Consider the following 12,610-nt stretch of genomic DNA (forward strand, 5'->3'; position numbering starts at 1 on the left):
CTCTTCCCTCTGTGTCTGCATTTTGGGTCCTATTCCTAACTGCCATCACAGTGCTGGTCATTATCTTGAGGTTTCTCATTATTATGAGATTTCTCAATATTTTGAGAGACTTAGTCATTGTTTTGAGATAGGTAAATCATTATTGTAAGAACTAATCTCATTGTTTTGAGATACTAACTCATAATTCCAAGAAACTCTCTTATGTTGAGATACTAAGTCATTATTTTGCTATCAGTCATTTTTCTAAATAGACCAGTAGCTCATTAAATCAGAAATGTTCTCATTATAATGACTTACAGGCTCTTTTTTTTTCATCACTCTAGTGAAAATGGGTATGAGATCAGGGTATGAGCTCAGCTAGAGTTGTGGAGGAACAGGTAGCCTCTGAATGGGTGGGGCTGAGCGGTGAGTATGTGCATCTGTGAGGTTGTGTATGTGAGGACTATGTGTCATGAAATCCAGACTCCCGCTTTCCCTTTGCCCTCATTTAGCCCTGAGAAGTTGCACAATGGACTTGTCTACACTCTGCCATTTACCTTGTTGCGCATATTTACACAACCACCCACATGTCATCTCTCACACACATACATTTGTTTGTAACGGCTTTAACCCCAAACCTCTCCTCTTGCATGGAACTGATATTGAATTTATTTGGCCATAGTGAGGATCATTAATGTTTCACTTAGGGACTGTTCAGCTTTTTTGAGGGGGGAGGGATGGTGCAAAAAGGGGAAGGCATGTCAAATATTTTTTTAACCATTTGGGAGGGACTTATGTTTTATTTTTTATTTATTATTTTTACTTTGGTTTAAGGAACGGGCATATGGATTTAAATGGTTGTATTTTGTATTTATTTTACTGCAGTCTTTTTTTCCAAAAAAAAAAAAAAATTACAACATTTATCATTTTATTTTATTTATAAGGACAATGCACATTAATTAACATTTCTGTAAACGTGCCAGTGTTAGCCAGCTGGCTAATTTTCAACTGCCATCCTTTGGCAAGATGTTTAAAAACATAAAAAAGGATAAAGTTCACAGGACAATTCACATGACAGCCAGAAACTGTAAAAACAAATTATCTGTGGATTTCAACTTTCCAGTGGCCCTCGGACACTTATGTGTTATGAAGGCTTCTATCAGGAAAAAAAAACAAATCAAATCTGAGCTTTAGATAGTGATATTTCATCAACACCACTTTATTCTACATCTTATTTAAAATTTGCCAAAAAATAAACCTTTTCCACTGACTAACCAGCATGCACAGCCAGAGTGAAAAACCAATGCTTTTTTCAAATCCAGGATTTTGTCTTCAATTTTTCACTTTTACCTTTCAAACATCAAAGAGTAAGAGGCTCAATGAAAAATAGGCTACTTGTAGCTCTGGAGAGGATCAAAATAAAAATCAAACACAAAAAGTCACACCCCAGCCACTCCTGTCCTCTGATAAGTACAGAACAGTCCCTCAGTGCCAATTTCACTTGTAAATGTGTAAAGCTCACTTTCCCTCACCTCTAAAGGGTGACTACATGAGTCGGCAAAAACGAGTGATTACATGTTGTTGAGTCATGTTGTGTGTGTGTGTGTGTGTGTGTGTGTGTATGTATGCATGAGAGAAGAGAGATAGAGAGAGTGGAGGAGGCGGGGCATCATAAGCTGACGCCCTGCCTTCTCTGCCATCACGACAACTTCCCATTGAAATAATTCTTCGCTGGCTCCGGATGACTTTTCTTTTCCGTTTCTCTGCAGAGCGGAAGAAGTGGAGCGTTTCTGACGCAGGTCCGTCCACGCTGTCCGAGGCGCCTCCGTAACAGATACCTGTCTGTGTGGCATGTGACAGCTAGCGAGCGTCTTTATACGCCGAGGAATACATAAGCCGGTCGGTAAGAAGGGGCTCGACCGGTCGAGGGGTTAAAGAGCTCCCCGGTGGTTCCCGGTCTCCCGCCGCGACGGAGATGGAGCGGCTGTGCGGACCAGACAACCCTTTCTGGGTGAGTACGTTTCGTTACCGGTGTCAGCGCCGGTGGGTTGTTATGACTGCCGTGTATGTCACAAGATACACCAACTCCATTGGCCTTGTATATACTTCGCGTACTACCTGACAAGGTTGTGCAATGTTATGTCATGCTTTTGTTTTCTTTCCGGGCAGCCATTCAGAAGTAGCCTACACCACCGGCCATAGCTAACTATAAATAACCCACTTAATAGCATTTACTGTGTTAACGAGCTCCTGAATGTCACGCTGAATTACCTGCTTTCGTTTGTTGAAAAAGTCACACACTGTCCTCTTCTTTCCTCGAGGACCAGCACTCCTGGCAAGTACAGCTAAATGTTATTGTTATTGTAGTATGTGTGATACACCTCCGACATGATAAGGCTCATAACTTATCTCAGGCTCAACATACAGTAGCTACGTCCCTCCAATAATATTAAAGTGAAAAAACAGCAGAGATAACACCGTAGCCTGTTACAGATACACAAGTGTCACTGGGAATATTTCTCCATGGTGATAAAATCACATACAAGACTAAAGGCACTGTATCCTAGGATAGTGACTCCCAACCCGTCTCCTCAAGGGACACTTTTCTATCACTAAGTTAAGTGACAACCCCTAAAAAAGTGACATACTTTATGGATTGTTCGTTTTTTATTCAATGCATAACAATAACAGTACATAACTGATTAGCTGCTTAATTTAGTCAAATAGTGAAGGCAATAACTGCAGGAAGCTTGTGTAAAATGAGCAATTTGGATAATAGCTAATGATAATCTAAACTTTTAAAATAATTTTATTTTGTTTTCATCATAGAAATAAATGAACAGCTGAGATTAAAGTTTCCTCACCCCACCTTAAAATCAAGAAGGCTTTGCAAGCTTTGGCAGGGTCATGACCCTCAGGTTGGGAACCGGTGTCCCAGGAGACCAAATTGTCTGAAACAAGAAATCGTCACATTGATGGAATACTTCACTTCCCAAATAACCATTTGTATACCAATTACTCACCCTGTGTTCTTTTTAATATGGGAAAGAAACTTTGTTAGTCACGCATGCCTCCACAGTAAATGAATAATCCCCCCTCCAAAAACAGGGAAAATTCTTCATGATAAAGTCATAGGGGTCCATGCAAAGCTATATCAAAACATCCATCTACAAACTCTGTCCGGTTAAAAAACTTTAGGTTTAATTTCAAAATGCATAGAAATATAAATGAATGTTCAAACTTTTTATTTATTTTTTTTGGTAAGTGACCATGGTATCAGCGGGACGAGGTGTCCATTATCAGTTTTTAATGGTCTTCACAGAGGCCTCTGCTGCACGTCTGATGGTTCACGCCTCCACGATGGGCATTCAAAACTGATAATGGAGCACCAATGTTAGGCATTATCCTTTACTTTAAAGGTATAGTTATCATAAATATTACAGGAAATGAGAAATACCATAGGCTATAAAGTAGGATAAGGTCACTGCTTAGTAGTACCACAAACACATTAAATTCCAATGGGAATATTGTGGAAACTTTCAATTTCTTACACTGTGTAGTTTTCTTTAAAGACCCACCTGGACAGAGACTACCTGGATGTTGACCTCTGTGTTAGAGGTAACTGGAGTCATGCTCAGTGTCTTTCTTTTCTCAGAAATAGGAATGCAGGTTTTATCTTGCAACGGTACAAGTTTTTCTACAGCCATAACAAAACATACCACAAGCTCCTGCTTGTACACAGATATTGATGTCTGACACATCTGGTGCTTAAATTGATCCTGAACATTTGTAGATTTTGAGAATGAAAATTCTGCCGTGAGAGGACGTTGATAATTCTTGAATTTAATATTGGTGTCAGTGTGACAATGGGGAAGTCTGTTTATACATCTGCTGCTGTGATATATCAGTGTTCCCTTCTAGGCCTGGGCGATAAAGAGAAAATGTGTGAAGTGTAAATTGTGACTAGGATGTGAAAAGTGAACACAGACGCGTGTTTCAAATTATTTTGTTCTGCAAATCTACATTTTGTTTTCTGTGTAATGACAGAATCAGAACAAGCATAACTTTGAACTTTAACATCAGATATGAACATGTAACATTTCTAACAATGTTCAGTATGTTCAATACATTAATGAGCGAAAAACACCCTCAGTTACCAACTTCACACATGGATGTGTTTCACGTCTGCAGTTACTTTACAGTAAACCTGTGGTGCCTCCTTGGTAGTTTTTTGGAGGTTGGGTCTCAGGGTTCATCACTATGAATGACCCATTTCACATTAAACATGGTCATTTGAAACTGCTGCTGTTATTATGAAAATATGACACCAACTGTTGTGTTTGCTGGAGCACCAGGCTGAGGTACCACTACAGCTTTGTTTTGCTTTTTTATGCCAATCAGATGTCGTCATGCTTGGGGCATATGTCATTTGTCTGTGTCAGGCTGTATCCATTAAAGGAACACTTCACCTCCAAAATGTTTATTTGTATATCAATTTCTCACCATGTGTTACACTGAATTTATGAAGAAAAACTACGTTTTTCTCGCATGACTCCACGGTGAACCAAGAAACCCAAAATCGAAAAAATTCTAGGTGAACTGAAACAAATGGGGACCGTGTTTAACAACAGCATTTAGCTTGTAAAGTGTCATTTATCCGGTTGTATGCTTGTTCATTGCCCAGAAAGCAACAGGTGTGGGTGAGTGACATCAGAACTCTTGGCCAATGAACAAACTGGGAGGCAAGATTTCAATGGAATGTATGAACAGAGTTCAAATGCATGTGTTTGCCCAGGTGCACTACTTGTGCATTCATTAGACTGTTTATGCAGAAGTGTTTTCAATAGTACTAAAACTAAAAAGTTTTAGTGAAAATACATGTGTTAAGGAAGTACTGAGCATTCAATTGGATAAATGAGACCTGGATTATACTGCATGATTTGTGCGAGAATTTGCAAAGGTAAAATAAAATAAGGTCCCCTGTGACTTCAATTCATCAAGAATTTCCTCAGTTCTTGGATTCTTTGTTCACTGCAGAGGCATTTGAGAAAAACACATTTTTCATCACAAAAATAATGTAACACAGAGTGAGTAATTGACATAACAAATTATTATGTTGGGGGTGAAGTATTCCTTTAAGAAACACCTCTGTGCAACAAACTCAAGAGCTTTGAGGGTTGTTTCAAAGAGGGGTAAGACTGTGCGCCACAGGGCTGTCTTGTTTTTGAGGCCATCTGAGGTGACCTAAACTAGTTGCTGCTGTTTACTTCCACTTCAAACAAACTGTACGCAGTTGTAATCCTCCATCACTCAACAATGCAAGTTCAGTGCCAGTCAGGTTAAACACTATGAGGCTTGACCAAGGATTTGATTTGCAATCTCTTTGTTTGTGAAAATGTGTCATATTTAACCTGCATCTTTACCTCTACTTTATAGGTCAAAAAAGGTTTACGCTTGTAAAATCAGCACTCGCACTGGTCATTGCTTTGCTGGTAGATTTTAAAATAAGCTTTTCAAAGAATGCCTGGTCACAGTTTTAAGTGAAAAGGAGGTGTGAATGTCTAGGTACGCTAAATGGTAGGTTTTCACTTTCGTGCTTTACAAGAGAAGATTGGAAAATGCGATTGATTCAGATCTGATTTTTTTATTCCAAAACACATCAACGTTGAGACCCAAACTGTTGCTGGACAAGAACTTTAAAATCATTGAAAACCGCTTGAGTTTGACATTTGTGTCAGTCTAACTGCGGGGAAGTGTGTTTATAGTTGGCAGTGGTAAATCACTGTTTCCCACATGAAAGCTGTGTGATGAAGAGAAAACTTGCAGTGTGTAAATATTATGGGGTGCAGCAGTATCAGTTTGTAATTGTGATACAATTATGCTGTTCTACTGTTCACTTTAATATCCCAGTATTTTGCAATGTCTTGTGAAAATCCAGAGTATAATTGGGATGAAATTGAAATTGTATTATTTTTGCAGTAGTGCCCTGAATGTCGAAGATTTGAATCCTCAGTCAGGAAGAGGGGCTTTCACCAGTTAGGCTCTGAGATAATGTTATTTTCTGCCTTCTGTTTAAACATTGTGAATTTACAGCTCACAGCAACTTAACATGATACAATCTCTGGCTTTTGTTTGATATCTAGTGTGGACGAAAATTGTTGTTGCACATTTCCGATCTATCATAAGTGTAGTGTTTACCGACAGTGCAGATGCATTTGTTGTACTGGGTGGGATAATGTGTCACTCATCAGGAGCATGTAGCTGGATGCTGTGGCTGGAAAAATGATTTGCATGTTGTGTGATCTTTGCTTCCTGTCTGACTCTGCTGGGTCATGAAGGTCCAAGATATTGAGACTGAAAGTTCATTATTGAGTTAGCAAACAGCAAGAGGTGTAACATTCTCAAAACAAATACCATTAGTAAGTGTTGTAACTTTATTTTTAGTGCTTCTCATCTTTGTTGGAATAAAAAATTGCGATTGAAAGTTAACCAATAACCCTTGAAACAGCAGTTGGCAACTTTGAAGCCAACATTGTGGTTCTTATCACATCACTGTGACTGCTCCTTCTTGTTTCAACACTCCCTTGCAAAATCAAAAACACCCACTAATGGGAAATGTTGAAAATTACATGATCTTGTTTTGTAGACTCATATTTGATAAATGATTGCAGTAAGTTCAAACCACAGTGACAAATACAGTGTTTCCTGTCGCTGCAGAAAAGCCACCCCCTGTTACGCCAATTGAATGCTGAAGCAGCAGCAGGATGTTCTGTTTGCATTAACCTAATACAGCTCTGATACAGCATTAGGAGAATGGACAGTCAGGCTGGTATCAATGGGCAATAAAAGCTACTATATATAGAGGTAATTACTGAATACATTGAATGGCTATTGCTGACAAGATGTTGACCATAAATAGCATCATCAACTGGATTAGATTTCATTAAAAAAAGCTTAAAAATGGAACTTCATCTGTTGAGGAAGATCATGTGATACAATCAAACACTCCTGAACAGCCTCTGATGGACCTTTGGGTGAGATTGTTTTCCCAAGTCCTCAATATGTTAAATGACAAAAAAAATACCAGCGCCTGTTCAGCCGTGGCACCAATAACTTACTCAATAAGGAGAAAATCTCTACTTTTCCAATATGCTCTCTGATATTTTTGACAACACTGCGCCATATATCAAATATCAATTTATCAATACATATTGATTCTGAATATTTGAAATTATTTCTGTACTAATTTTCTGCAGTATTGATACACCGGTACCAGCTGCACTTCTTATCGTTCTTTACAACAATCATTCTGCCGCTCTCCACTGCTTACCAAGAAGGGTAAGCAGGGCGTGACATGTAGCACATCATTGTTGGCCTTTTTGTGTGACATAAACCATTCACGTTAGCAGCACTCTCTAAACAATAACAATGGCATTAACGTGTCAATAATAATAACTTACCATCCCTGTTCAATGGCGGCTGATCTCGTCCTCTGCTCAGAGGGCATTCAGAGGGCCAGATCTCATTGTTTTCCCAATTTGCGGACATTTTCAGCTGCTGTTCTTCTTCTTTGAGTTAGCTAACTGTTATTAGCTACTTTTTAAATCTCCTGTGGTGGGTCGTAGTGACACTCATGCTGCCCATAATCCCATCCTGATGGCTGTTCCTTTTATACAGATGTCTCTTCAGGGCTGTTACTACAGCCCCTTTCACACTGCCAGATTTTCTGTGAATGTTGGGCTGTTTTGCCGGCAAGCTTACAGCGTTTAGACACACAGAGCCGGATTGGCGAGTTGATCCGAGGTGCCCAATTTTCTGCCTTTTAGGGTAGTGCTATTGGCAGAACCCTTTTAGTTTAAAAAGACTGAGGCAGCCTTCCACCACGGGAGGGGCTGTTGAAGACTTGTGGGAGGAGCTGTTGATGACGCCGCACGTGCGACCCACTGGCGGTGGATAAACAGGAAACAGCTGATAGCAGGAATTAGCGATCAGCTAGTAGCAAGAGGGAAACGCAAACCTGACAGACACTGTAAAGATTAACAACTGAGGAGACAAGGAATTGTGCGCCCTCCTTGCCCTTGCAAACGAAGAGGCCATTAATTGTCAAGTGACGGGGACAGTGAAGAACGGGCCGACTTACGAGAGAATCGCCGAAGGACTGACTAGCCGCAACTTCCCTCCCACGTCACTGTTTACGTCATACGCTGAGCTACACGTTTTGTTACTTGCTCACGCCCCCTATTGCCCTGAAATTGCCGCCTGCCTACAAAAGTAGGCAGGCGGCATTTGAAAAAAGAGTGATTGTGCTTTCTCCTGCAAGTTTGCACAATTCCTATCTAAAAGGGGCTTACCTCTGATGTCACCTTAAAGGAGTGACAACTCTGTCCCCCTGTTCTGCAGTTGTACCTTTTGTACTGAAGCGGAATAACAGCATGAAATTCCTGCCTTGAGGAGGCAGTATAAAAGGGACTAATAATTCATTGACTACTGGTGTCATTGAAGTGTGTTAAAAAACAAAAGCAATGGTGGATCAAGTGTACTAGGATGTAATAACCACTCTACTGTTACTGTTCTACGCTGGTGTGAACACGCCCGCTCACATGAAGCAACTAACACATGTACTGATTGTGTGTACTCCAGTACCAAAAGCTATGAGACAGGGAAAAAATAACACCTAGCAAGCGCAAAAGTGCAAGTAAATTTTCCATTAGGTGGAAGAATTCTAGAAGGCTATCTGCCACACTGGTGGGTAGATGTTTGTACCAAAATAGTCATAGTCATAAAAAGCTGCTCTGCTGCTCCTCTCTTGTCAGTGTCACAGTTTAACTCACACACAAACACTACAGATGTGTTTTTATGCAAAATGTACTGTGTGTACTGCGAAACTAACTGTCTTGAATGCACCTAGTTTTGTAGCACTGTTTACCGTACTAGACATCAACTGATCTGCTAAAATATCACTTGCTGCCAGTCTGCTGCTAGCTTCAGTTAGGCTAATGTAAATCTGAGGCTCAGCAGTTGCACCCAAACTTATGACAGTGATAAAATAATAACAGGCACTGTAGTTTGAAGCAAACTTTTTATTGCCTCCCGCATTGTTAATGACAGCACATCAGATTTTCTGCTTCCATTCTTACCTTTCACAATAAAAGTCCTTGACATATACACCGCATCGCTGCTTACCAGAGGGAACTTATTCACATGCTGAGGCTGTGGTGATGAGTTGTTTAATCTATTGAAAATATTTTTCTTAAAATTTTGCTTTGTCCTCCATTTAAGCTTGTATTCATGTAATGCCTTATTATCATAATGGAATGTACTGAAACAAATATATGACAGAAAAAGGCAATGTATTATTTCGGTTGGTAAAATATGCTCGACCAGTGGATTTTTTCATCTATCAGTCGCCTCGGTCGGCAAGTCAAAAAGTTAATTTTGGACACTGCTATTAGTAGTGTACAAGAAGATGTAGCAGATGCGGACAGCATGTCTGGCATGTAGTACACATGAAACAAGCTAGTCCAAAACCTATTTATCAGCAGCAGTAAATACCAACAATTCAGTCTGTCAGCAGCAGCTTTGATTACAGTTGTGTTGATAGAAACGCAAACAGAGTTTACTTCGAATGCACTGTGTTCTGACAGACTGTGTAAACTATAAGGGATTGCATAAGTCCGGAATAATTTATGTCTTTGATAGTTAGGTTGGGTGCTGTTGGCTGAGGCTGGATGGAAACTGAAAAAGAGGAAGCTGTTGTAATTGAAGAAGTCAGAGTCATGATTGACAGGGGACATTTGGTGGGAAATGCTCACCAGTAGTTAGTGTGCATTTGTTATGTTGTGATTCCTTTTACTTAAAATGAGAGAAAGAAACATACTGTAGCTAAAGGTCACACTTTCCACACTTTAAATGGACAGTCTGACTGTAGTCTGATTGTAGGTAAACAATAGTAGTATTGATAATGACTGCATAATGAAATGTAGAAGGAGATTAGGCAATTGTTTTCTACTTTTGGCTTGTCATTTCTTAGCTCCCAAATTTTGTCTAAAAATCACCTCCAACTTTTCATTTTTATTTCTATATGTAATTGTGTCCCATTAAAACCAACTCCCAGAACTTATTTTTTTTCTTAGACAATTGAATAAATAAAATAGTTTGAGCCAGAGTGCACAATTGTGACTCCATAAAAATAGAAAATGTTACAACATCAGAAGTTGGAACCTGGGAAGGATCAAGAGCTTTGACAGTTTCTGACTTTTGCATTAAAAGTTCTTTGATGATTAGACAGATGCTCATTCATTTATGACCAAATCTGTGCCCGGCCACGGCTTTCCTTAGCAACACAATCGCTCCCTACTGGTCAATTGTGAAATCAGTTTGGGGACATCTTTTAACAGCTTAATTAAAAATATCAACTAAGTTTAGTGACGTTTGGTCTTTGATTTGTTGACAAATTTTCCATCAGGCAAGTGCACTTGTTCTGAACTGGTAGCGCCCTTTATTGAATGATTACAAAATAATTTTACATACAAGGTCCAACATTGTTATGAAACATATCCTGTTTGTAATGATTGGACAAAGAATTTATGATTTATAGTCTGATTTATGTTACGCCACGCACATTTTCTTGCATTTGTATCCCCCCCAATGGTCAGTTTCAATGAAACTTTCAGGTTATGTCTTAGGTACTCATGTGGACCTATTTTGCAAGTTGTGATGACTGGCCCAAGTGTTGTAGAGTTATGTTTACTTGTTTGCATATATGCCGAGCAAAGCCCTTTTTTCTGTTCATTGGTCAGTATCTTCAAAACACAGTAAGATATCAACAAGCTTTAGCCTAACATTTGATAAGTTTGGTTCAATAATGACAGGAAATTTGGTTGCAATCTGACCTACAGTTTAGTAGATGTCAAAAATGTGTTATTCAAAAAATTTATAAATCTTGTCAGGTGGACTTCAGTGGTTCTTGAGGCTTTAAGGAGAGGACACTGAGCTTGACTTCTTTGCTGAAATTCAAGTCAGTCGGACTTATGGAGTGAGGAATGTGGCCTTTCCACAGTTGCATTTTTGGGCCTTAATTATAGCGCCCCCATTAGGTTGATTGTGGTCATGTTTGTTGAACAGCATATTTGCACTCACCTTCAGTCATTTGTGAGAATTTCATGTGTCTTCGATCTACCATCTCATGGGACTTAGCAAAAATGTTAGGGAAAAAGAGTAATAATGATAATGATAAATTGGCATAAAAACAAGGGTTTCATCTCTGAGAGCTTGAACCTCTAAGTAAGTCCTACTTAACTTAGCTGACTGGTGTACAGCCTGTGGAACTGCAGTGTCATGAATAGAGAGGGGGATGGGGATCAGTGGTAGGTCGTTGGGTCCACACATTCGCAGCTCAGTCAAGCTCCTGTTTGTAACATTTAATAATGTCAAAGAAAAGCCTCCTCTGTTACAGCTATTTCCTGAACTGAAAGCTTGCCAGCCCAGCAAAAAAATCAGGAATTGAGAATGGTCAAGTGGTGTCTTTTGAGTCTTAGAATGAAAGGGATTTCCCAGCCTTGTGACCAAATGTTGCTAAAAAAAAGTGCTAGTGGCAATATGCCAAAATGCTTTTCAAAAATGCAATTTACATTTATACAAATAAAAACACAAATAAGCCCTTTCAGAACATCAAAGCTAGTTATTTCATGTTATCCATGTCCTCCTACAGGCTGGTCTGTGATTTATTATCCTTACAGTCTGGGTCACTTCCAGTGTGTTCTGCAGCTGTTTTTATTGGTTTTCATTCCTAAGTAAGACATCAAAATCCCTCTAATCAATCAAATCATAACCATTGCATTGCGAATAGGAATGTCTATCCTATAATCGGCATTTCAGGAATATGGTAGTGTCCAGTAAACTATGAGGAACACAGATCCATGAATAACATTGCAAATGTTTTCCATGTTGGGAGTGTAAATGAAAATGGCCAGCAGCAATTCCTGTCCTCCTGCGGTCTTTATTGTCGTCAGCCTTCCATTCATACTACTCAACAGCTTTTCAGTGTAACACAGAACAGATGGACAGCATGCTGCAGTTTTAATAGTCCACCCTCTAAATTCACTAGAAAGCATAAGTGCGTCACCCCCACACCACCTGCACTACTTTAGAAGTGTGTTAAATGTAACTGATCAGTATAACAACACTAATACAAATACCTTGTTTTTTTAAATGATCTTCCTGGGTACATAACATTGCTATTAATGCTTTGAGCAACAGTAGGAAAGCTCATGTGATTCACTAGATCCACAAAATGATACAGTAATTTAAACCAAAATGACACAGAGGTGAAATAATAAGATAAGAGTTAAGGAAATTGTATCACACTATCACACTCTCCTGGTTAAGCATGCTTTAGCCTCTGCAGCCTTATACCCAGGCATAGTGATATTAAAGAAACTAATCTATGGCCAGCCATCTATGGCCTCTGAGAGGCAGGCGGCTGCGAAAATAGCAGCACGCAATTAACCGTAATCGCATCACGATTATTGCACCAATGCTGGCAGCACTAATATCAACATTTCAGGAAATAGGCCAAGCATTAGATGAGAAGATTGATATCATTCTCTGTGGTAAATATAGAACTTCCATC

The 12,610-nt window shown here is 39.4% G+C and overlaps 1 protein-coding gene across 2 annotated transcripts in view; it reads left to right on the top strand.

Moving 5' to 3' along the window:
• The first annotated feature begins 1,725 nt into the window (after nucleotides 1–1,725).
• Nucleotides 1,726–12,610, top strand: part of abcc3 (ATP-binding cassette, sub-family C (CFTR/MRP), member 3) — an 82,448-nt gene continuing 71,563 nt past the window's right edge. For both annotated transcript variants that reach the window (XM_033612279.2, XM_033612278.2), the window contains exon 1: nucleotides 1,726–1,990. In XM_033612279.2, the coding sequence (XP_033468170.2) occupies nucleotides 1,955–1,990 (36 nt within the window). In that variant the 5' untranslated portion in view covers nucleotides 1,726–1,954. The remainder of the gene's footprint in view (nucleotides 1,991–12,610) is intronic.

This window comes from Epinephelus lanceolatus, chromosome 21 (assembly GCF_041903045.1).
Source record: "Epinephelus lanceolatus isolate andai-2023 chromosome 21, ASM4190304v1, whole genome shotgun sequence".
NCBI lineage: Eukaryota > Metazoa > Chordata > Actinopteri > Perciformes > Serranidae > Epinephelus > Epinephelus lanceolatus.